The sequence below is a fragment of the Toxorhynchites rutilus genome, chromosome 1 (assembly GCF_029784135.1).
Source record: "Toxorhynchites rutilus septentrionalis strain SRP chromosome 1, ASM2978413v1, whole genome shotgun sequence".
Classification (NCBI taxonomy): domain Eukaryota; kingdom Metazoa; phylum Arthropoda; class Insecta; order Diptera; family Culicidae; genus Toxorhynchites; species Toxorhynchites rutilus.
In genome coordinates, this window is record NC_073744.1 from 176,693,254 (window position 1) to 176,720,513 (window position 27,260).

The window sequence follows — 27,260 nt, forward strand, 5'->3', positions numbered from 1 at the left end:
CGAATTATCGAGTGAGGCCACGTACGCTTAGTATTAACACAAGTTCGTCCCAGGTTAATCCGAGTGTGCACGTGAACACAAACGGAACAATTCTGAACGTTTGACACAGCGACTTCACTCACGCCAAGGACCAGTTTGGAAAGTGAAACACAGCGCAAGAGATAGCAGGGTGAAAAAGTGAGAAAATCCAAAGTGTTAAGGCGTACATTTGTAGCGATACGCGAAATAAAACCAATTTTAAAGTGAAATTTCACTACCTCCGGGTGGATATTCTCCGTGAAATCGTAAGTGGACCTATTGGCTAACGACTGGTGGGTGACGGCACAGTGCAGGAGAGCCGTTTACCGTGGCAAATTAGTGCTTCGAAGCAAGTTGTCTGGATTCCCCCAACTAACCTAGCTTTTCGCTTTCTGCCCTCTCGGCACAAAGATGGGTAAATCGAAAAAGAAGTACGATAGCAGCAGCAGTTCCAGCTCGTCGGATGCCTCGGACTCGAGCGATACTTCAAGCTCGGAGGATTTGGAAGTTCAGAGAAGAAGTAAGAAGAAGAAGAGCAGTGGCAGCAGTCGGAAGCACAAGAAATCGACTGTGAAGGCACACACTGGATCGGAGCTTGACTCGGCCAGCGAGCAATCGAGCAACGAAGGGGCAAAGGTTGCCGCTTCGGCTAAGAAGAAGCACAAGAAACACAAGAAGCAGAAGAAATCCAAAAAGCACAAAAAACATAAAACCCGGGGTGAATCCGAGGATGATAAGCGTGTGGCGGCGATACATGAGGACGAGGAGGAGGACATCGAGGAGATTATCGAAGAAGTGATTCCCGACCGGAGGCACCGAACAATTTCGTCGGATGTTTACGCCAAGGATCGGGACAGCTACGGTTCCCGGGTGGTCAGTAGTATCAAGCGAGCCTCGATCCGAGATGATCATCGTTCGTCGGTGGAACGCGACCGGAACCGGGGGCGGGATAGGTCGGCCACCGGCAGCAGCCAGAAGCATCCCTCGTCCAAGTGGGACAGTCCCGCCGATGGCGGGGAGTATCGACGCAAGCGATCGCACTCGCCTGCGAGTCGTGAAACGGCCGCCGGGGGGAATTTCCGCTCCGGGCAGAGAGGTGGTGGTACTTTTGATGAGTATCGTAAAGCCCCAAAGTCTCCTCCACCGGCGCGAGAATCGCCCGCGCGGGGGGAATATGAGCAGCGTGGTGGGCGACCACCGTATCACGGTGGCCGCGGTGGCGGGAGAGGTGGTGGAGGCCGTTACGATGAGCGTCCTTCGCCATCGCATCAGGAAGGAAGACGCTGGGGAAACGATCGATATGAAGAGGACAGACACGGCGGCGGCGGTGGGAGAGTTGACGATTTTAGAAAACCTCCAAACATCCGGAGGTTTGACAATGACGATCGAAGATTCGACAATACTAGGAGGGGTGCCCATCAACATCAACATTCGCAACAGAGGGAAAGATACGATGAGTTTTCTGGGTGAGTTAAATTGGATTGGTATTTCATTTTTGGGGGTAATTAATTTCCGGCATTCTATTTTCCTCAGACGTGACCGCAATCCTCGGCCTCCACGCAACAATCGGGATGATTACGAAGATCGAGGAGGCGGTGGTGGTGGACCACGCCGTCGCAATTCCTCTCCGATGGGAGCCCCACCTCCGCGGGGTGGTGGACGCGATCGCAGTCCAATGCAGCAGCAGCACCAAGAGTTCCGAAGCGACTTCGGGAGCGGAAATCGTGGTGGTTATCGCGATCGTTACGATGGTCCCCCGCAGCATATGGAACGCGGACGCTTCGCTCGGCGGGGTTCGTTCAATCGTGGTGGTCGCGGTCGTCGTGGTTACCACCAGGGTGGATCCGATCGGGACAGCTTCCACGGGGGCTCCGATCGTGAGATGGATCACCGAAAGCAACCGTCCTCCGGGTGGGGACGTAGGTCTCCGCCACCGTCACCGAGGGCATCACCCTCGAGATCGAGATCGCGCGAACGCGGCGGTAGTGATCGAAACGGAGGAGGAGGAGGACACACCAGACGCAGTACGAGTGGCCGTGATCGCATCAGTTCACCACCTTCGATAAAAGTCGAACGTCGCGGCTCGTTGCGTAGCCGAAGTGGCAGTCCGGTTGGGGCTGGTCGAGGTGCTCCGCCATCGCTCCCTCAAAGACAGCGGAAGTTTCCCCGGAAGGAGGAAAAAACCGACGAAGCAGAGTTCGAGTGGGGAGCCAAGCGGAAGCAGCCCAAACGAGAACAGGGTGAGCAGCCAGTTAAATAGATGTTGTTTGTTTCTATTGCATAAGTAGGCTTTTCGTGCGAGCAGTAGGTACTTTATCTGTGAAACTGAACTTCCAGGCTGAATGAGGTTTTTTTATATTATGAAAATAAATCTGAAAAAAAAACTTCATTTAGTAGCGGTTATCTTTTTTGCGAAGAAATGAATCTCCGGTGGGACCATTCCAATCACCATTTTTGGGTTAATTGCTTAATCACTTCGGTCTCCGCGATAGCCTCAGTTTCAAAGCGACCTCGATCAATAACCAGGAACCATCTACCCCTTCTTTTTTTCACCCTCTGCAGATTTTCACGGTAGCAGCGAGGAATCGGGCCCCTCCCCAGACAAAGCGGACAAAGAGGACAAAGAGAAGCCCAACTTCGGGCTGTCCGGCAAGCTTACGGAGGAAGCGAACAAAGTGAACGGGGTGGTCATCAAGTACGCCGAGCCGGCGGAATCCCGTAAGCCGAAGCGTCGTTGGCGACTGTATCCATTCAAGGGGGAACAGGCGCTACCGACGCTTTACATCCACCGGCAGAGCTGCTACCTGATCGGGCGCGACCGGAAGGTGTGCGATTTGCCGATCGATCATCCGTCCTGCTCGAAACAGCACGCTGCCCTGCAGTATCGGTTGGTGCCGTACGAGCGGGAGGATGGCACCACTGGCAAACGGGTGCGACCGTACATTATCGATCTCGAATCGGCCAACGGGACGTTCGTGAACAACAAGAAAATCGAGACGAAGAAATACGTCGAGCTGCTGGAGAAAGATGTGCTCAAGTTTGGGTTCAGCTCGCGGGAGTATGTGCTGCTGCACGAGAACAGCAAGGAGGACGAAGAGGACGACGATGTTGTGGATGAGAAGGGCGGTGGGGGTGGTGGAGGTGCCGGTGGCGCCGGTGGTGGAACCAGCAACGGTGGAAGCGTCTCGCGAAACAAGCGAGAGCAAAGCGAGTGAAATCGCAGGCAGTGACAGAAAGGTGAGTCGAGCAGCAGTGTTCCACACTGAAACGGGTTGATGATTCCTCGCGTAACTTTTGAAAAGGTCCTAAGTAACGAACCACTCATTTCGAAAGAAACAAAGTTTTCCAAATTGTTTTTTAAAATTCGTTTCAAGCACAATTTTTACATTCTGTGGTCTTTATAGGTGAGAAGCATTTATAAACTTTCTTTAATACAAACTTTATAGTGACGACATATTGAATATCACAATGATCATTTCATAAACCAAGAGGGCTCCCATACAAATGAAACACAAATTTCTGCATTCCTCGAAAACTAATCAAGCAAATGGAGCCAAATTTGGCATGTGAAGAGTTTAGGAGGCATGAAACGTTTCTATGGTGAATAAACACTTCTCCCCCTCTAAGGGGAGAAGAGGGAAGGGGTCTGTCTTAATTCTATCATATTTTCTGTATAAAACATTTATTCCATGTAACGGAGAAGCATGTTATTTGCAAGTGGCTGAAAAATCTTGAACGAGAATTGTGTCTGAAAATAATCTAATATTATAATGATGAGTTTTGGTAGAAGTACTAGGAATTTTATAGTAAAAGGTAAATTCAACGGGGTCGATTAGAAGATCAATCAATGAACAGTTCTGCGATTGGACTCATGAACTTGCGCTTAGTAAGAAAACTTGAATGTTTGAAGGTAACAAAAAAACAAATTTTGGGCGGCACAAAGTTTGCCGGGTCAGCTAGTATAAAAATAAATGATTTTGGTTTGCCCGTTTTGGGGTGTTTTCACGCAACGAGTAAATACAAATCAATTTTTTTCATAAAAATCACATGTGATCCAGACGAGTTTGGGTTTGCTAAAAAGCCCCAAGTCTCTAGTTGCTAATAACATCATGAGGCGTTCAAATTGTTAGACTTTTCATGCCTTTTAACGATTTTCTTCAATATATTATAATAGACGAATTTAATGCCAACTCGTCTTAGGAGATGGCAGCACCATCTCAGATAGAAGTGAAACGTTGTGGGTGTAAAGACATGGGTCATTCAAGCAACTTTGCATACTTGAAATATTCGAAAAACAATTAGACTACTTTTTGGAAAAAAAACAAATTTTTTTTCTTAATTTTTTACAAAAATTTATAACTTAAAAACTATGATACCTACAAAATTCATGTCAAAAGATGAAATGTAGGAAATTGTTTAAATTTTCATAAAAAATTACCAAAAAAATGTTGGAAAAAAATTTCGCTAATAAAAAAGTTATTTTGAAAATTAAAACTCATTTTTCTCAAAAACGTATTATTTGAAAATTTCCAAATATTAGGCTGTCAAAAAAGTCCTGCGGTATTTCCGCGAGGTGTCGTTGTAAGCGCGTAGTCCTAGTTGTATTCATTGTATCGAGTCATACTATAGCTTGTTGGGAAGGTATTTTTGCGCGCTATAATATAGTCCTTGACAGTGTTTTGTTTGGTTAAGTCGTTCGTGAGTTATAGTGTCACAAATATGGAGCAAAATAAAGAGAAAATCCGACATATTTTACAGTATTTTTATATCTACCGTATCGACGCATGTGAATTGCTGCTGAATCGCAACAAAATTGACCCGTTTCCAAAGCGGATGGTGACTGGCGATGAAAAATGGGTCACTTACGACAACGTGAAGCGCAAACGGTCGTGGTCGAAGCCCGCTGAAGCGGCTCAGACGGTGGCCAAGCCCTCATTAACGGCCAGGAAGGTTCTGCTGTGTGTTTGGTGGGATTGTCAAGGAATAATCTATTATGAGCTGCTTCCCTATGGCCAAACGCTCAATTCGGACCTGTACTGCCAACAACTGGACCGCTTGAAGGTAGCACTCATGAAGAAGAGGCCATCTTTGATAAACAGAGGCCGTATTGTCCTCCATCAGGACAACGCCAGGCCACATACTTCTTTGGTGACGCGCCAGAAGCTCCGGGAGCTCGGATGGGAGGTTCTTTTGCATCCGCCGTATAGTCCGGACCTTGCACCAAGTGACTACCACCTGTTTTTGTCCATGGCGAACGAGCTAGGCAGTCAGAAGTTAGCCACAAAAGAGGCCTGTGAAAATTGGCTATCCGAGTTTTTTGCCAATAAGGAAGTGAGCTTCTATAACAGAGGTATTATGAAGTTGGCATCTCGTTGGGAACAAGTCATCGAACAAAACGGCGCATATTTGACTTAAAACAGATGATTGTAACTAATTTCACAAACTTTTTCTTTCAGAATTAGATATAGCACATGTTTTTGAGAAAAAATAATTTTAATTTTCAAAATATTTTTTTTGAATGAAATTTTTTTCCAAAAAATTTTTTGATAATTTTTATTGAAAACCAAAATAATTTTCTACATTCCATTCTTTGACTAAAAATTTGTAGGTCAGATATTTTTTTTTGTAGTTTTTTTTAAATTTTGAGTTTTTTCAATTTTTCAAAAAAATCTTAATTCAAAAACTATAACATCTACAAAAAAATGGTCAGAGAATGAAATGTAGGAAATTACTTAGGTTTTTATTAAGAATTATCAAAGAATTTTTTGGGAAAAAAAATCATTGAATCAAAAATATTTTGAAAATTAAAATTCTTTTTTCTCGAAAACATATGCTTTTAAAATTCTGAAATAAATAGATATAAATAACCCTTAGAATTTCCAACAAGCTTTTATACATCTGACGATGGGCACATTTACATGGAAAAAGTTTTCCGAACAACACCTTTTTCATTTTTTTCTTTGAAAAAATACTATTAATGTTTATTTCGTTACATTTTTATGTATAAATTATCGCAATTCACATGCTCTGCATGCTCTCTTTTCTCTATTGTCATTCATTGTCATTCACATGTCAATAACATGTCAAAATGTTACGAGCAAAACATTATTTTTTTTTCAGGAGTCTTCATACAAAAAAATACATATATTCCAAAAACGATAACAGATAGAAAGTTGACATCTCCGACAAAAGTTCACATTCTAATAATATATAAAACTTTGTCCAATACACTATATCGCTATCTTGACTTTAAACTAAATTAGGATAAGTTGTATTTTTTTCAAAGAAAATATAGAAAAGTTGTTGTTAGAAAAACTTTTTCCCTGTAAAAGTGCCCGTCTTCCAACAATATATGGACGACTTGTTGGAAATTTTAAGGGCCATCATATATATATTTCTGGAAATTTAAAAAAATACGTTTTTGAGACAAATGAATTTTAATTTTTAAAATAACTTTTTTTTCAGCGAAATTTTTTTCCAAAAATTTTTAATGTTTTTTCGTTGAAATTTAAACAATTTCCTACATTTCATCCTTTGACATAAACTTTGTAAGTATCATAGTTTTTGAATTATAAATTTTTGTAAAAATTTAAGAAAAAAATTTGGCTTTTTCCAAAAAGTAATCTAATTGTTTTTCGAATATTTCAAGTATGCAAAGTTGTTTGAATGACCCATGTCTTTACACCCACAACGTTTTACTACTATCTGAGATGGTGCTGCCAACGGTAACCATGATCAGAATTGAGGTCATCGAGATACATTAATTACATGGTTTAGATGTATAAATCTGATACAAATGGTCCGCAAGCATGATGTTTACAATATTTGTAAGTGTTATAATCCAGAATATCCGAATACGAATCAAATAATTATGTGGTGGTCAAATAATTAGCTCAAATAGGTTTTATAAAACTTTCTCTTGAGTGGTAACGATTTGGAAGATTTCAGGAAGCTTGAAATAAAGACGACTAGTCTTGAGGAGTGAAACTAGTGAAGTGAACATTTAAACAAAATAACAAACTAGGTTGCTAGGGGTCTCAAGTTGGTAGTCGGTACAAATAAACATAGGTTTGCTTAGACTGGATGACTACACTTCAACACCCCCTCTCAAACAGTTAATCCTAGGTTTGACCGTAGAGCCTTGAAACGGGTAGACTCCAACGGCTTGGTAAATATATATCCGCTATCTGATCTTCGGTCTTGATAGGTTCGATTTTTAGGGATCCAGACGCCACGTGATCACGGAGGAAGTGATGCTTGACGTCGATATGCTTGGTGCGCATCATCTCCAAATTCTTCGCCATGCAGATGCAGCCCCTGTTATCTTCGTAGATGGTAACCGGTGCGCTAGCTTCTTGCAGATCCTTCAGAACTCCGTTCAGCCAAATCGCTTCAGTTGCCGCCAGACTCAGAGCTACATATTCTGCCTCGCTGGATGATGTTGCTACTGTCTGCTGCTTCTTGCTACACCAGGAGACGGGACATCCGAACACCTTGAACAGGTAACCGCTGACAGATTTCCTATCGGTGACATCGGAAGCCCAATCCGCATCCGCGTACCCGACCAATGGTACGCTCGATTCCTCTCGCCGGAATAGTAGCGTCATACCTCTGGTTCCTTGAATGTACCGGACCACGTGCTTCAGTGCTTGCCAGTGTTGAGTCGTAGGGTTTTGCTGGAAACGACCCAGATATCCAACCGGAAAACATACGTCAGGTCGAACACACAGCATGAGATACATCAGGGATCCCAATAGCTCGCGATATGGTTCGTCAGTGCGTTGGCCTGTCGGTTCCAGTGAGAGGCCTTTCTCCATCGGAACCCTGACCGGATTGCAGTCATCCATCCCGAAGCGTTTCATCAGCCGATTGATGCCTGCGTTCTGCGACAGCTTCATTACACCAGCCTCATTGTTGTAGTCGATTTTTATGCCTAAGAAATGGCACAGGTCACCACAATCGGACATCTCGAACAGCTTGGCCAGATCACGCTTCAATTGCGCAATCGTTGATAGATTCCGGCCCACCACCAGAAGGTCATCCACGTATAGAATCACGATCAGCTCATCATTTGGGAACCAGCTTCGTGTAGAGGCAATAGTCGTGCTTGGACCGAATGAAGCCCATCTTCAGCAGCTCTTCGTTGAAACGCTCGTTCCAACATCTCGGGGATTGCTTTAGGCCATACAACGACTTGACCCATCGACAAACTTGACCAGGCTTCGCTTGAACTCCATCCGGAACGGCCATGTAGATGGTTTCCTTCAAACTTCCATGCTGGAAAGCAGTCCGTACATCCATTTGATGAAAATGATACTTATGATGAACTCCGACGGCCAGCACAGCTCGGATTGTGGCCAGCCTTGCCACCGGTGCGTAGGTTTCCTCGAAATCTTGTCCCGGCTTTTGGAGATAGCCCTTCGCCACTAAACGTGCTTTGTAGCGAACGGGCCTACCATTGTCGTCCTCCTTCAGTCTGAAGACCCATTTCGATTTGAGGGGTTTTACGTCAGCCGGGCACGTCGTTAACTGCCACACGTTGTTCCTCTTCAGAGAGCCTAGTTCGCTTTTGACCGCACGTAACCAATCCTTGCTGTCATCTCGTCCAGCTATCTCATCATAGCTTTGTGGAGTATCTATGAAAAATAGACCGCCAGAAGTTGCTCCGTAACCGGTAAAGTAATCAAATAACTTACCAGGGAGCGTGCGCTCCCGTTCGCTGCGCCTCACTTGCGTTTGTCCGTCGGACTCGCAGTGTTCTGGTTGCGAAGGGAGCGCTGGTGGTGTCGGATCGTCAGGCTCGTCTGGTTGAGTTTCGACGTCGGACTGCGGATCTTCTTCTTCTTGGGAATCGTCACCTGGTTCTGCCACGTCAGCTTGTACATCTTCAGCTTCCCCCTCTTGTTCAAGCGGGAATACGACGACCAGGGGAGCTTTTGATGATTCATCTGGTTCTGCACCATAAGGAAAACGTGTTTCGTCAAACTTGACATCTCGGGCTACGATGATCTTCCGTTGCTTTCTGTCCCAGAGCCTGTAGCCATTAGGGGCATACCCCATCAAGACTACCTCCACGCTTTTCGGATCGAGCTTCTTCCTTGTCTGGCTTGGAATCCACGCAAATGCCTTGCATCCGAATATGCGAACCTTCTCTACACTTGGCTTCGTACCGAACCACAGTTCAGCTGGCGTCTTTTCACACTGGAGGCTTGCCGTAGGACTTCGGTTCAGCAGGTACACTCCGGTATAGGCGGCTTCAGACCACAAATTCTTTGGGACCTGTGAATCGAAGAGCATAGCACGTATCTTCTCGATGAGCGTCCTGTTGAAACGTTCTGCTGGGGAGTATAAGCGACCGTTGGCTCCACTTGAATGCCTTTGGATCTGTACCACGCCTACTGTTCGTTGGAGCAGTACTCCCTTCCTTGATCTACGGTCAGTCTGGAAATCGCCTTGCCTGTCGCCGCTGTAGCCATTGCTTCGAACTCACGGAATTTCTCAAAAACTTGGGACTTCTTCTTCATCAGGTAGATAACCACGAAGTGCGTGTGGTCGTCGATAAAGGAAACAAAATATCGTGACCCGTCCCACGCCGGTGGATCAATAGGACCACAGACGTCCGAGTGGATTCGTTCCAACACCCGGGTTGCTCGCTGTCTAGTTCCGCTGAAAGGTTCGCGGCACTGCTTACCTTGTACACAGGGATCACAGAACTCAATGGCCTTTGGTTTCACGTTGATGCCATTCACCATGTTGTGCTGCACCAGTTTTGCCATCGCCTTTTCATTGAGATGGCCAAGTCGACGATGCCACAATCCGCTCGCCTCTGCATCGCACATGTTTGCTGCCGGTGGATCCTCGTTGATTTCCAGCTCGTACAGACTGCCCTTCAAATGGGCCGTGGCAATCATTTGATTTTCCTTCCGTAACACTGCTTGACGACCATCAAACAGCACCGAAATTCCAGCAATTGCCAGTCGTTTAACGGACATCAGGTTATCCCGTAGGTCGGGGATATACAGCACCTCGTTGATATTCACTCGAACACCTTTGTTGCTGCAGCCATCGATCACGCCCTTCGTTCTCGCCACGAGTGTTTCGCCGTCCTTGGCAACTTGAATAACGATCGGCTCAGCCAGTCTTGAAGACGACGAAAATACCCTGGCATCATTAATCAAATGGTCACTTGATCCAGAATCCAACTTGAAGGTGACCTTTTCGCTCTGCCGCCGGCCAGATTTTTCACGGTTGACCATAAAGCTCACAGAACCGCTTCCTGAAGCTACGTTGGCCTCACCGTTGTTCCTCTGGCGGCAATCTTTCTGCATGTGTCCCTTCCGGCCGCATTTGTGGCACTTGCCTTTGAACGTTTTCGGTTTAACTTTACCTTTTTCGCCGATGAACGCCGTTGACTTCTCCACCACATCATTGTGCCGGTCACGCTGCTTCACCTCCTCTGCCAGGAGCCGCTGCTTGACGGTATCGAATTTCAAATCTTCGTTGCCTAGGTTTTCGAGCGCCGTGATTAACGGATCAAAAACTTCCGGAAGAGTCCCAAACAGCGTCACGATCAAATCCGCTTCAGCTAACTCTCCGCCTGCCTGTTTGAGCTGCCGAATCAGGTCTTCGAAAACCACCAGATGACCACGCATGGAATCGCCTTCCTTCATCCTCAACCGTCCAATCTGCTTCCGAACCAGGTTCTGCGTCACCAGAGACTTCTTAGCAAAGGAATTTTCGAGAGCTTGCCACATTTTTTTCGCAGAAGTTTTATCTCGAACGATTTCCAGGCAGTCATCGCCAAGGAAACCGATCAACAGTGACTTCGCTTTTCTGTCCGTCTCGTCAAATTTCGTCTTCACCGCGGCCTCCGCAGTGTCCGCTGGGGGATCATCTGTCAACGTCTTGACCACTCCTTGCGCGTCCAGGAACATCCGTACCCGGAAACTCCAGTTGTGAAATCCAGGACCTCCGCTGAACTGGGGTATTCCGTGCACCGAATCCTTGCTTGAGTACCCATAACCTCTTGAGTGGTAACGATTTGGAAGATTTCAGGAAGCTTGAAATAAAGACGACTAGTCTTGAGGAGTGAAACTAGTGAAGTGAACATTTAAACAAAATAACAAACTAGGTTGCTAGGTGTCTCAGGTTGGTAGTCGGTACAAATAAACATAGGTTTGCTTAGACTGGATGACTACACTTCAACACTTTCACACATGTGAATCCGTAAAAATATCTTATAAAGCTACTGTAAATCACGAAAAAGACAATTTTATCGGTATGTTTGGAAACATTTGAATACCCGATCCGTTGAACTAGAGCGTTCAAAAAAGTGAACAAACCAAGACCATATTTTCGACTGGACAAACCAAGATCATTTACCCTACATTTAACCTCCGCCCGTTTTCCATTAATCGAGTACAAGCTATTCGCAATTTTTCAGTGTTCATAACTAATGTAATCGTAGTAGCATGGTAAAACGCGTCGCTAAGGTTGTCATTAGTTGCTAGGAGATAATAAATAAAATTTTCACTCCACTGCGAGCAAAGTACGTGGAATAAGAGGGTAGTCTCCTCCCTACTTTGTTCAAGTGGTGGTAGCAGCTGTATGGCACCCGCCATGTTTTTGGTGCCAACATCTCAAACGTCAAAAGTATTTGGTTTCTTCAAAACAGCGATCCGCGTTGACGGCATTGAGCTCCGTTTACTAGTTTAGGGGAGCGTCAAAGAATAGCTGATGTTCAGTCGGAATGAACGTTTTCAAAATTAAAATTATGAACGAAAATTAGCTTTTCCATATCAAATTAGTATTTTATTTAAATTAAAAACATTTTTAATGCAGGTGGTGAAAAAGTCTCATAGGAAAATTGTTCATGAAGACAACTTTATTTTATAATGAACAAATTCAGTAACAATGTATGAATTGTATAACTATATGGTTGAATGAAAGTCAGAAATAAGTGTTTCAAGTAATTAAATGACATGAAGAGAAAATTTTCATTCAAATTTTAAAATTTAAAACCGGCTTCGTGTCTTCTGATCTGATAGAGATTACACTAACGAGTTTGGGACCCAAATTATGGCCCTAATTTGAAGTCGCCACCAGACGTCGACACTATTTTTCTGTCATCGCGAATTACCAATTTAGCCAAGAAAAAAAGCAAAAAATAGTAATAAACCATCGATCGAATCGAACACTCGAACATTTTTTAATTTTTAAAAATTAAACCACAAGAACTGTCTCGAAATATTATTTTATTGTTTCAAAATTTAAAACAGTAAAATTATCGCACCTGTATTATAAGACCGCAAAATGCAAAATGTGAGGAGAGGTTATGTCGAAGCAGCGTTGTTCCCGCAAATTGGTAATATGATGAAAGAATATGTCTCACACTGCTGTTTTTTTCGAATATTCGAATATTCATGCGAAAATTGACAACAGGAAACATTGGAAAAGCGCGGTTCGCGCTCAAACGAAACTCATCCCAGGTTCCACTATTCGTCGAAGGCCTCCCAATCCATGGTGGGATAGCCAATGTTCCAAGCTTTATGTAGAAAAATCGAATGCATTTAAAGCTTTTCGGAAACGTGGAACCCCTGAAAATTTTCAAACGTATTTAGCCCTTGAGAATCAGTTCAAAAATTTGATCAAAGGGAAAAAACGTGCTTATTGGCGAAATTTCGTGGGAGGTTTATCACGAGAAACGTCAATGAAAAAATTATGGAAAGTGGCTCGAAACATGAGAAATCGCTCTTCATCGAATGAAAGCGAAGAATATTCACATAGATGGATTTTGAATTTTGCACGGAAGGTTTGATTCCGCTCCTGTGCAAAAAAATAGTTCGAGATATACCACAAGATAGGTGCGATCTTGATTCCGAGTTTTCGATGGTAGAATTCTCTGTTGCTCTCCTTTCTTGTAACAATTCTGCTCCAGGACCGGATCGAATTAAGTTCAACTTGCTGAAAAACCTCCCTGATGTTGCGAAACATCGCTTGTTGAATTTATTCAATCGGTTTCTGGAGCATAATATTGTTCCAGATGACTGGAGACAAGTACGAGTTATAGCTATTCAAAAACCCGCGTCCGATTTCAATTCGTACCGCCCAATAGCAATGCTGTCTTGTATACGGAAATTGTTGGAGAAAATCATCTTGTTTCGCCTTGATCGATGGGTTGAAACGACTGGCCTACTCTCAGATACACAATATGGGTTCCGCAGGGGCAAGGGGACGAATGATTGTCTTGCGTTGCTTTATTCAGAAATTCAAATGGCTTACGCCCAAAAAAAAACAAATGGCTTCAGTATTCTTGGACATAAAGGGGGCCTTTGATTTAGTTTCAATAGAGGTTTTGTCAGACAAATTACACTCTCGGGGTCTGCCGCCTCTATTGAATAATATGTTATATAACTTGCTTTGCGAGAAACATTAGAATTTTTCTCACGAGGATTCGACAGTAATTCGGGCCTCCTACATGGGACTCCCCCAGGGCTCATGTTCAAGCCCCCTTTTGTACAACTTCTATGTAAGCGACATCGACAATTGCCTTACACAAAATTGCAGCCTAAGACAACTTGCAGGTGATGGAGTGGTGTCTGTCGTAGGATCAAACGAATTCAACCTGCAAGGACCCTTATAAGATACTTTGAACAATTTTTCAACCTGGGCCATTGGTCTAGGAATTGATGGTCGTCTTTTCTAGGAAGCATAGACCAGCGAAACCAAAGCTTCACCTTTTGGTTAAACCGATCACTCATGCTATGTCATTCAAGTATCTTGGGGTCTGGCTCGACTTCAAATGTACTTGGGGCCCATATTAGGTATTTGAGTAAAAAATGTCAACAAACAGTAAACTTTCTCCGTACAATTACCGGCACCTGGTGGGGAGCCCATCCCGAAGATCTTATAATGTTGTATCGAACAATTTTTCTCTCAGTGATGGAGTATGGCAGTTTCTGTTTTCAATCAGCTGCCAAAACACACCTCATTAAACTCGAGCGAATTCAGTATCTTTGTCTCCGTATTGCGTTGGGATGTATGCCCTCAACGCATACCATGAGCCTCGAGGTTTTGGCAGGCGTACTCCCACTAAAAGATCGCTTCAAATAATTATCTCTTCGGTTCCTCATCTGGTGTAAGGCTATGAACCCATTGGTGATAGGAAATTTTGAACAGCTTATCGAGCTAAATTTTCGCTCCGGATTCGTGAGTACATATTATGAATTCATTTCCATGCAGATTGATCCTTCTTCGTATATTCCCAACCGTGTTTGTTTTCCTGACTGCATCAATTCCTCTGTACATTTTGATCTGTTCATGAAGGAAAAAATCCATGGAATTCCAGATTATCATCGCTCGGGGATCGTTCCTACGATCTTCAATGCAAAGTATGGGCGTATCAATTGTGATAATATGTACTTTACTGATGGGTCCTCTATGAATGAGTCCATAGGATTTGGAGTGTTCAACGAATCACAGTCTTCAGAATCCTTGCTCAGTGTATATTGCTGAATTGGCAGCAATACACTGGGCGCGTCGCCTCACGATCTGTTGAATACTATTACATTGTAACGGATAGTTGTCGAAGCTATCCGTTCAGTGAGGCCGGAAAAGCACTCGCCGTACTTCCTTGAGAGAATACGAGAAATTTTGAGTGCTTGATCCAGACGTAATCATCTTTGTCTGGGTCCCTTCACATTGCTCAATTTCGGGTAATGAGAGGGCTGACGCATTAGCAAAGGTGGGTGCGATTGAAGGCGACATTTATCAGCGTCAAATCGCCTTCAATGAATTTTATTCTTTAGTCCGTAAAAATAGCATCGCTAACTGGCAACGCAGATGGAACGAAGATGAATTGGGCCGGTGGCTCCACTCAATTAACTCTAAGGTTAGCCTCAAACCGTGGTTCAAAAGTCTGGACTTGAGTCGGGACTTTATTCGCACCTTCTCCCGACCCATGTCCAATCACTGTTCGTTAGACGCGCTACTTTTTCGTTTTAATCTTGCCGACAGCAATCTCTGCGCTTGTGGCCATGGTTACCACGACATCGAACACGTTGTTCGGTCTTGCGAGTTGTATCTTGTCGCCAGATCGAATTTAGAAAACTCCCTTCGGACTCGAGGAAAGCAGCCCAATGTGCCGGTGAGAGATGTGTTGGCTCGGTTAGACCTTGATTACATGTCCCAAATATATGTTTTCCTTAAAGCTATCGATCTTCGAGTGTGAGTGTTCATACATCCTTTTCCCCTCCTTTTTGTCCTTCGCGAGCTATCGGTTCCCTTCCTACTAACATTAGAATAAGTTAAATTGTTAATACATATTAGATGTAAGGATAGTTTTAAGAATTCAATGTGAAGTGTCAGTGTGAAGTGTCAGTGTGAAGTGTCAGTGTGAATGAGAATGTGAATGTGAGTGTGAGTGTGAACACACATCTTCTTACATCCCATCCTTTTCCTAATGAAAATGTGTCACCCTTCTAAACTCGAGTCGACCGCGAGTATTCGGTTTCCTATTTTATTAACCATAGAATTAGGGAAACATGTTAATATTAGGCTGTCAAAAAAGTCCTGCGGTATTTTTTTTGAATTTTCATTTGTTCATAAAATTAGTTACAATCATCTGTTTAAAGTCAAATATGCGCCGTTTTGTTCGATGACTTGTTCCCAACGAGATGCCAACTTCATAATACCCCTGTTATAGAAGCTCGCTTCCTTATTGGCAAAAAACTCGGATAGCCAATTTTCACAGGCCTCTTTTGTGGCTAACTTCTGACTGCCTAGCTCGTTCGCCATGGACAAAAACAGGTGGTAGTCACTTGGTGCAAGGTCCGGACTATACGGCGGATGCAAAAGAACCTCCCATCCGAGCTGCCGGAGCTTCTGGCGCGTCACCAAAGAAGTGTGTGGCCTGGCGTTGTCCTGATGGAGGACAATACGGCCTCTGTTTATCAAAGATGGCCTCTTCTTCATGAGTGCTACCTTCAAGCGGTCCAGTTGTTGGCAGTACAGGTCCGAATTGAGCGTTTGACCATAGGGAAGCAGCTCATAATAGATTATTCCTTGACAATCCCACCAAACACACAGCAGAACCTTCCTGGCCGTTAATGAGGGCTTGGCCACCGTCCGAGCCGCTTCAGCGGGCTTCGACCACGACCGTTTGCGCTTCACGTTGTCGTAAGTGACCCACTTTTCATCGCCAGCCACCATTCGCTTCAGAAACGGGTCGATTTTGTTGCGATTCAGCAGCGATTCACATGCGTCGATACGGTCAAAGATGTTTTTTTGCGTCAACGTGTGTGGCACCCATACATTGAGCTTCTTTGTGAATCCACGCTCCTTCAAATGGTTAATAACGGTTTGATGACTTATCCCCAGCTCTTGGCCGATGCTACGGCTGCTACTATGCCGGTCTTTCTCGGCTAATTCAGCGATTTTGTCGCAATTTTCGACGACAGGCCTTCCGGAGCGTGGCGCAACTTCGACGACCTCTACACCAGAACGAAAACGTTGAAACCATCGTTGTGGGGTGGAAATGGAAGCTGTATCGGGTCCATAAACTGCACAAATTTTATTGGCAGCTTGAGATGCATTTTTGCCTTTGTCATAGTAGTACTGTAAAATATGTCGGATTTTCTCTTTATTTTGCTCCATATTTGTGACACTATAACTCACGAACGACTTAACCAAACAAAGCACTGTCAAGGACTATATTATAGCGCGCAAAAAGACCTTTCCAACAAGCTATAGTATGACTCGATACAATGAATACAACTAGAACTACGCGCTTACAACGACACGTCGTGGAAATACCGCAGGACTTTTTTGGCAGCCTAATATATGCTAGTAGAAATATAGTCAGGAGTATGGCTCCATTAAACTTATGTAACTGAGCCTGTAAAAATAAACGGATTAAGAAAAAAAAACATTGAAATGGTTTCCGGTAGCAGCTTCACCAGATTCCTTGGTAATGTTAGATGGTAGCTATGAATGGTAGCGGAACGTTTTGGAAGATCCAAGGAGCGAATGTATGGGATAGCTGGAAACATCGGTAGTCCGTCAAGCCTAATTTGGTTTCATTTACTTGAATAATTCTCGAGTAATGCAGAAATTGTGTTTCATTTGTATGGCAGAAAATAAACGCGTCTTTCGTTTTACACGTTACAACAATAATGAGTTTTTTCTTTATTCAAGTATATGACATAGGAAGGTGTGACAATAAAAAGGAACAAGGTAATCAAATACAGGGGTAGCGATGAATTACTAGAGTGTGTGACGTAACAGTACTCAGGCCTCAAATCACTTATTTTCTTGATAATTATTATACATACTCTAGCTAAACTTTGACAGTATCAGTTACTAAAAGTTTTCACCCGTAAAACCTTGATACATTTGTTACTTAGGACCTTTTCAAAAGTTACGCGAGAATTGTTCCGGATGGACACAATTTACTAATGTGTATCTTTTTCACAGATTGAATAAGGAGGATTATAAACGGACGGTGTTTGTCTTTTATTAATATATCAACAATTGTAAGCGGAAAACTTGGTTCCCAACTGGAGCAACAGTAGTAGCAGCCGTTCCAGGGAGGATTAAGACTCAACATATAAGCAGAAAGCATCATTATAATTCGTAGGAATTTATCTGTGCATCGATGGAATGGACGCACGCAACCTAAGGAGACACAGCTTCACTTCTTCTTCGTATCTACTCGTTCACAACACACCACAACCCGACAAGCAGCAGCAACAAGTTTAATATGAATATCTGAATTATTGCAAGCAGCAAACCCCCATCCCATCCCAATTACGTAGGAAGGAAGTAGTACGCATCTGTGTGTGTGTAATTGCATTAGAAACAAACAAGCATTAAACTCTTCTGGATAGAATAAAGTGTATCGTATCCAAACAAACAAAAAAATCAAACAAAAGTCAGTCAAAAATCGTCAAATCGCGCGAAGTGAACGTTCGAAGATATTAAAGTGCGCAATTATACGCGCCTTGTGTGTCGTCCATTGTGTTGGTGGACGGCTGTTGGAAGGAAGTTCATAACGTCACACAAACGAGTGGATAAGTTTGACGAATGAAAAAATGTGTATAACGCTATGGTTTAAATGATGTTTATAGCGCTGAAAAGGATAGAATTTTAATCCAAGCTGCTTAGCCCATCGTTGTTCCGTATTGTTGACCCGAACTCGTGTGGCTGTTTGTCGCACAATTACAATGGTCAGGGTTGAACTGAGGGAAGCGGAAGAGCGAGCCCGTTCAACCTGGAGTCCTGGCCAGGAGTAGGCCTATGGAGAAAACAGGAATTGCTGAAGATCGGAGAGGAATTCATGAAAACCATACCTAGGAGATATGCATATATGCGCAGGCGTTTAGCCCCAAAATCAGTCATAATCAGGAAGCAAATTGCGGAATTAAACATCAGCAGGAGTAGCAGGATATACTATAGAACCAAAGGACAGGTAATGAAAGAAAGTTTCTCATTCAAAGCGACGATTTCTATGATCAAGCCCGCTTTCCACGACCGTAACATTCGGATCCTTCCTAGCATTACAATATTTGGGATTTTGAATATCTGATCCGAGGGAGTCATCAGCGGATAATCACGTCCCGTGGGGAAAAATACTCAAGCAAGTGAGTTAACTATTAAGCTGTGGAATAATTGCCGTGGAGAAAAAAAGGAGTAGCAATGAGGGAAGAAGATGCTACGGCAAGCTGATCAAAACGAGCGGTTTCACGAGCAAATTTGTACGACGGGGTTTCTGATGCGAAGGCAGGAACAGTTTGGAAATATTTACGTGGAGAACCTAGGCAAGTCAATAAGCAGATGTTTGTATCTGCATTTATCATCGAATCGACCGCAGCAGCTGAATAATATATCAAGTCTGGAGCATGACAATTCATCTTCCTAAGGCCATTACCCTCATCAACTGCGATTGCGTATTAAAACCGTCTGAAGGAACGGTATTATTCAACTCTACAAGATGGAAATCCTATGCTTGACAGTTAAAAAAGCATCAACGATTTTAGTTCCATTTCGGACACCGACATTCAAGTTAACGTCGTATTCCTACTAGAATACCCAAAGTCTGGAGAATCAATGGAATTTTTGGTGGGAAACTATGCAAGTCAATCTGTGGATGATTCTATCCGCATCTATCATCGTGTATTAGTCGATGAAATGTAACGAGAATAGATACGTGAAACAAATGGCAACTGCGGAAGCGCCCATAGGCGTACATATCGACTTAAAGCAGGAACCTGAGCTCAGGGACGCTCCCATATGGGGAATACGTGCATTAGGAATCATCTGGTCCCATCATCAATGGTTTTCGTACGCAATGATTCGGATGCTCTCGCGAACATTAAACCGTTTAAGATTTGCAATATCTCACCCGAGAGTAACGTTTGGATTCGCTCTTGAAAGATGTAAATATGGACTCGAAAGATGATGAGCTAGAGGGCAAAATCCATGCAAAAGGTTATCTATTTTTCGTCGATTAAGTCAGCAGCATATGAACGAGAAAGTAATTGGCTGAAATTCGCATGCTGAATGGTACGCAATGGTTGTTTTTCAAGTGGCAAGTCGGAAAACTTCGATGAAAACGTTTCACATACTCGTCATGGACTCCCATGACGGTGCAATAGAGACCCACGGAGGATTGGAAACGCTATAGGCTCTTTGGGGAAACCATAAACAGTTCTGGAATTTTCACGTGGAGATCCTATACGATTAAATGAGGAGATGTTTGTATTTATAATCGAATCAGTCTTAGCACCAGCGGAAGATACGTCATTTCTGGAGCAGAAGTATCCATCGTCCTACTCGACGACTATCACCAACTGTTATCGTATAAACAGACAGCATAAAGGATGGCATTAGTGAACTCAACAAGATAGTAATCCAAATCCGATTAGGAAATTATCAGCAATTTTATCACCTTAGAACATACGAAACCGGAAAATCTACGTAATCTACGTAAATCTATGAAATACAAAAGGATATGTTTCTTATCTTCATTTATCATTCTATCAACAGCATTGGAGGCGATCTGGCATAGTGGTAACATCCATACTTGTCACGCTAAAGATCACGAGTTCAATTCTCTATCCCGACATTCTTCCAAAAATTGAAGGCAAAAGTGACGAACCAACCAAAAGTGTTGCATGTCACTATAATACATAAATAAAAAAAAATCTATCAGCAGCATGTTCGAGAAACCATATCTTCATCTAAGAGATATTACTAATGATCAGCAACGGACGGAAGGCTAGTTTTTAACTGGACAGTTCTAAATTCGTACCACCTATGATGTTGTACAACTTGCTCGACGCTAATGCTAATTTATCATTCTATCAGCAGCAGCAGCAGTCAATCTTTCTACTTGGATCTAAGGCTCGTGAGCATCATCAACTGAGACCGTATAGAATTGGAGCAAACGCAGAGAAAAGTCAGTCTTTCTACAGAAGTTCCTGAAGTCTGAAAAAAAACAACGGAATTGATGGAAAAACAGGAAGAGTTTGGAATATCTGCGTGGTTCTATGGAAGCCAATCCGGAGATGTTTTTATCTACGTTTATCAATTCAGGGACAGAATAGTTCATCTTCCCATGTTCATCCCGATTCCATGACCATCACATTCAAATTGTCTAGAGGAAGAATATCAGATGTTGTATCTCTTCTTTGGAACAGCCATACAAGCAAAAATAGAAGTATACGTCGATTCCGGAACAGGAGAGTTCATCTCTCCACGTGACTTCAGAGTCCATGGCTTTCATCAGCTGCGATCACATGGAAACCGTTTGAAGAATAGTATTATTCAACTCTACTCTACACAATGTGAATTATATGCTTTGGAAGGATGCCGCCAGTAAGTCTTTAACTCCATTTATGGTACAGACATTGGAGCGGTCGTAGGGAAGAGCCTATCCTACTATTAAAGTTCCCGAAGTCTGAAGAACCAACGGAAGTGCTGGTGGAGAATCAGACATATCAATCAGTAGATGACTCCTGATGTATGAATCTTCAAGTTCTGGTAAGGAAGTAAGGAACAGTTTTGAAATATATGCGTGGAGATTTCATGCAAGACCATCAGTAAATGTTTTTGTCTGCGTTCATCATCATGTCAGTAGAAGCAGCAGCGAAAAAATACGTCAATTCTGGAGCAGAAGATCTTCCTACTAGAATCTAGAGTCCATGATCATCATCAACAGTCTAAAGAACAGTGTATGCCACAATAGTTCCAAACCATGGACGCAGTGGTTCACACCCAACAGGGAAAAAATGAAAAGAGGCGAAAATTATATGCTTGGAGATAAGAAACAATATCTACAATTCCATCCTCCTTTTGTGACAGACATTCAAGCGTAGAGAAGTCTTCCTACCCAAATTGCTCAAGTCTGAAGCACCATAATTTTCGACTGTATCATATGTGGAATGGAAACTATTTTGGGAACAGTGTATCAAGCGAACGTAAAGATCGTTTGCAAATAAATAAACATTTCAGTGTAAAGTCTCTATGAAATAGAGAGGATAGAACGTGGAGGACTACCTTCCCGACATTACGACGGAACAGAATTAAATTTCAAGGATAAATACAAGAATAATACAGTAAGCAACATTTATGTGAGGAAATATCATTTATTGGAACATACCGAGCAAGTAATACTGGCCAACGATCGAGTTATCAATATGCGTTCTAGGCTGATGGAAAGTAAGCTGTCTCCCAGTGAAGATTATACACAGAAGGCATAACATCAAGACGAGTGCTGGAGATAAACAACGAAATCTTCCGGAAAGCTTGGTGACAATTTTATAACCCTGACACACCACTGAAATCGGAGCATCATCATCACATCGAATTCAATTGCATCTTTTACGAACCAGAATCGTTTACTTTCGAAGATCTTTTTTTTTAAGCTAACATGAAGAACAGCTCTAACGACAGAATGGATTTCCCGAAACTGAATTACGTCGGAACAATTTCAATTTCAAGGATCAAATGTAGTAGCAACAAGCAGTATATAGCATACAAAGCGAGGCGTTCAATCGATATGCATGTTAAGCCAATGAAAAGTGAATTGTTTCGTAGTTGCGATTATGTATGAAAACCTTACCATCATTGGACATAAACAACGAAATGAAAAAGCAGTTCCAGAATATTGAATGTATTAACAGGAATTGAGTAGCGCCACACTAAAACCGGAACTTCCTCATCACATCAAATTACACCGTAAATTGTGTGAACCAGAATCGTTTTCGTTCGAAGAGCAGATTACATTATTGAAGCATGCTGAGAAAGTGCACAGCGCAGAAAAGTGTCATCGTTGATCGTTACAATGTTTTCCATTCCTCAGTGCTTGAAGCTTGCCGAGAAAAATGTTAAACCCGGAAGGGCTCTGGGAAGACTTGCTTAATTCCCCCCTAAATCGTTTTTTGAGCCCATTTCTGTACATAACTTTCTGTACTAGTGTGAAGAAATGATTATAACTCAATAAGCACCAACATTTTGTCAGTTGATGTTTCAAGAGGTCATTCAATGGATATTATTCATGGAAGCCTCGACACCATCGTAAAAACTAGACCAGCTGTAACAACCAATCCAGAAACCTAGTGAGAATGCGAACATGGTAAAAAAACAACATTCAGAGGAGAATAACACCCAACAGTACACAAAACTAGAACATTTCAACGAAATAGTCTGCAGATTGTGAGAACCAGCATCATTTTCTCTTGATTGAACTGAAAAATATGAATCACAAATGAGTGTCATCGTCAATTGCTACAATACTTTTCTATTCTTTGAGGCGTGAAGGTACGCTCAGTTCCATCTGTTTTCCTTCCTGGATACAACACTCAGGAATAAAGTGAAAGATAATTAATTCAGTGATAGTTCAGTGAGCATCAGCATCTAGTCAACTGTTTGAAGATTAACTTACCTCGCAGGCGAACCAATGAAGATTATCCACGGAAGTATTGGCAGCAACGTAAGAGTGATTCACACCCGGGAACAGCTCGTCTAGAAAGCTTGTGGTAAAACGATCATGCACGAGAAACTATATTCCCAGGAGAATAACATTCAACAGCACATAATACAAAAGCTGCAAAATCTCGTCGAATAGCATTGCAAATTGGGAGAACCAGAACGTGCATCGAGAATCTGATTTAGGTATTTCAACTGTAACAAAAAATACTCGCTAACAAGTATTATCGTAGATTATTGCATAATTTTCGTGTTCATCAGGACATGAAGCTCCGAGCGGATTCGCACAGTTTCCCATACTTTCGTTCTCCGGGTACGTAACAATTATTCTTCGGAGATGGTGTTAATATTGGCAGGCGATCGCTGCACCAAGCGGTGGCGCCATTGAGAATATTCCAGTTTCGGCAGAAGATACTGTATATTCTGCTGATAATGATGAACACATCATTAAATCAGTGAATGTCTATCACCTATCGGAAAAAGAGAGTATAATTTCGACAATTTCGTTACCTACATTACCACAACTTTCTTCATATACACTGAATGCAATTACAACGGCTTCTCAACATGGCTCCCTTTCTGGAAAACTTATCATCAAAATACCATACACCAATCAAAGCGGCGATTGCCGTCACCAAAACAAAGCAAGCTGAGCTTCCGATAATCGCCATCGATGAATTTCGCCGGAACAGAAAAAAACGAGAATATCTGTTGAAAACGCACGTTGCCACGTTCTGTTCCCGTGAGTTCAAAGAAAACCAGTGCAGGTGCTCTCAATTTACATCAGGGATAAATGGAGTTGAATGAATTAAACCAGTAGAACATCACAAAAAGTAAGGTACCATCCATAAAACCGTTATAATGCAGTGGACATAACCTGAAATGTTTTACCAGTGGTTTGCAGAATTTTCGTCGCTTCGTTCAAAACGAACATCTGAAACCATATTTAAACTGTATCCAATACAGCGCAAGGGAACGTTTCGACCTCCAAACAGCGGCTTTGAAAGAATACAACCAAAGTGCCTTCAAGATTAAGGTTGAGCTAAGTATGATCAAACGCTGGTTCCCGTAGTAGCCCCATAACTACAAGTTATCATTTCTTCAATATCATTCAATCAAAGGAGATTTGACCAGCATCAACAGAAATAATTTAAAACGGGAATCATCGTTTAATTTCTGGCAATATTCACAGTTCACAGAAAACGAACGAAAGTGTTCGAAAAAAAAGTAACCAGAACAGAACGCCAAATCCAGAGAATTAGATAACACAATTGTAACAGCGATTCTTAATTTTACAAGAAAAAAAATGGATATCGAAAATACCAGCATCAATGTTCAGTCAGTTCCAGTGATGAATCAACGCCCTTCAAAAAGGATTATTTGACGCTACCAAAAGAAGGCGAATATTTCCCTTAGTATTCAAAAATAATCTAAAAGCAGATCGTAATTTCACAGCAAAATGAGACGTTGACGATAATTGCAGCAGGAGAATACTGAGACATGTATGCTATAAATCTGAGCAAACTGAACAAAACACATCAAATGAAAGACAATCGCTATGACATGCAGGAAACAGTTATCTCTCAGTGAGCACACAACATACAACAGGTCAGCTTCTTCTTCCTTGTTTCAAGAGGCTTCGAACTTTGGATTTCATTCGCCTGTACAGGTCATCTCATAACAGAAAACGTGCAGCATGTTTGTAGAAGTACCGAAAAAGTTACAACCGAGAAATGTAGCAGTGATTAAAATGCGGTGAAAAGATCTACTCTGGATTGTAGTTCTACCATAGGCATGCTCATAATCCGTCATGGAAAAATCGAAGACAAACGACAAATGTGTGTTAGCGTCCTACAATCTACAAGTACATTTGAATGCGAAATTCGTTCAAGTCTGAGACCTCGGTTGACCGTCGCAAATTCAGTTTCAACGACGAACCGACACTTACAACTTCTACGTATTGAAAATCCATATCAAACCAGTAGGTAGAGCTAGTATACCGATTAGCATCAGATGAGGAAAATTTTCCAGAATAGAGTACCGACTCCGGGAAAGTGAAATAGTTCCATTCCAGCGACAAGTCGTCGCATTCAACCTCTACAAATTGAATCCACATCGAGCCAGAAGAAGTATATCGCCTAACGCAACAGAGAAATTTTCAATTCAGAAAATTGTTCTCTTGGTTCGAGCAGCACGAGTTCAACAATCGACGACAACTACACAACGAACATGATTGTAAACAACTTTCAGCCAACAATGCAGTGAGTGACGAGGGTTGTGATAGGTATGTGTGCCCTTCTTTTCAGCATTTACTATAGATGGTGATTGACTTGAATCAAATTGATCAGAGCCGTTTTGGGTTGACATACCCAGCACAGATGATCTCCGAAGGAGTGACCCGACAGCACACCGACGGCAGCTGTCCAATTCTGGTATATAGTTTTATTCCTACCTACTATTATGATGACATCCCTGAATATTTCACCGTTTCGGTAGTTGTAGATTAGTACCCACAGTTAACTGGCTGATAAATGCCAATATCGCACCAGAAGAACAATATCGTACAAAAAGGCCAATATCGCACAGTGGCTTGAGGTACGATAGTGATATGTTCTTGTAGTTCTCCCTCGACAGCGTCTTTTTATTCAAAACTAGCTGACCCGGCAAACTTCGTCCGCCCAAAATTTATTTTTCGTTATCACATCCATGTTTCCTTACTAAGCGCTGTTCATGGGTCCAATCGCAGAATTGTTCGTTGATTAGCACGTTGACTGCCAACTACGAGATAACTCGTAGATTGCGATCTTTTTAAGGACGCCAACTACGAGTTATCTCGTCCTATGTTTACTTACCATTTTTATGAAAAAAGCAACAAAAAAATTTTTTTTATGATACCTATGTACTAGAATTTGAGTTTTTAATAATATAATGTGATAAAATCAAATTGTAATTTTTGGCCAGATTTCTGAAAATTGCCTTGGCAGTCAACGTGTTAAAAAAATACCTTTAAAATTACCTTTTACTATAAAATTCCTAGTACTTCTACCAAAACTCGTCATTATAATATCAGATTATCTCAGACACAATTCTCGTTCAAGTTCACCCCTAAATCAGACAATTCCTCTCTCTAGTTTTGCTCTTATGAACACATTCGGCGATCCATTCATATTTATATAGATAGAAGACGATAGTGGAGTAGGAGTGCGTTTTATAACATTAAAATCCATTTCCATTTTCGAACGAAAATCATTTTCGTTAGCGCAAACATTTGTGTTTAATTTGTATGGCAGCCTCCCCTTGGAGAGAGGGGAGGAGTATCGAAACGTTATAGAAACGTTTATCAATCTCTAGAACCTCTATATGCCAGATTTGATTCCATTTGCTTGATTTGTTCTCGAGTTATTCAGATACCCCCCCCCCCCTTCCTGTTGAGAGGGGGAGGAGTGTCATACCACCTTAGAAACAGTTATTGCCTCCTAAAATCTCCACATGCCAAATTTGGTTCTATTTTCTTGATTAGTTCTTGAGTTATGCAGAAATTTATGAGAAAAAGGAGAAGTTTCTAACCACCATAGTAACATCCTAAAACCTCCACATGCCAAATTTGGTTTGGTTTGCTTGATTAGTTTTCGAGCAATGCAGAAATTTGTGTTTCATTTGTATGGCAGCCCCTCCTTAAAGAGGGGGGAGGGGTTTCGAACTATCATAAGAACCATCCCCGACCCCAAAAAGCCCTACATACCAATTTTTGTGTCGATTGGTTCAGTAGTTTCCGATTCCATAAGAATAAGACAGACAGAAATCCATTTTTATATATATAGGGCCCTATTATAGAAATCGAATCGAGCATTCGATACAATCACTATCACTATCACACCGAGTAAAATCTGGAATTATAGAAATCGAGGAAAACTGCTCGATTCGTTAGCAAGCTCGAATGTCAGCGGTTGTGATGAAATATTTTGAAACAAGTTTGAAATGTTTCACGAAGCACTATAGAAAGGATGCCAAAACTTTTTTAGGGGCATCTGCTATGAAAATGTATTTCCAAAAGTGTTAATATGGTTATGTTTTGGAGTAAATTGATATTCCCTCAAAGAAAAAAGCTTAATAGGCGTAAAACCCGCATGCATGTGTAAAAAAAACGACAGCGTGGAACAATTTGCTTTACAAAAAAAATATATATCAGAAAATGAACTTATTCATGTATTTTCATGACTGCAATCTATGGAATTCCGAAAAGAGTCACGCACGAA

The 27,260-nt window shown here is 42.3% G+C and overlaps 1 protein-coding gene across 1 annotated transcript; it reads left to right on the top strand.

Annotated features, from left to right (window-relative positions):
- The first annotated feature begins 120 nt into the window (after positions 1-120).
- Positions 121-27,260, top strand: LOC129762943 (peptidyl-prolyl cis-trans isomerase G). The gene is made up of 4 exons (XM_055761578.1): positions 121-1,484; positions 1,552-2,258; positions 2,581-3,255; positions 17,491-27,260. Exons 1-3 carry the CDS (start codon positions 430-432, stop codon positions 3,231-3,233), a joined length of 2,415 nt encoding a protein of 804 aa, XP_055617553.1. The 5' UTR covers positions 121-429; the 3' UTR covers positions 3,234-3,255; positions 17,491-27,260.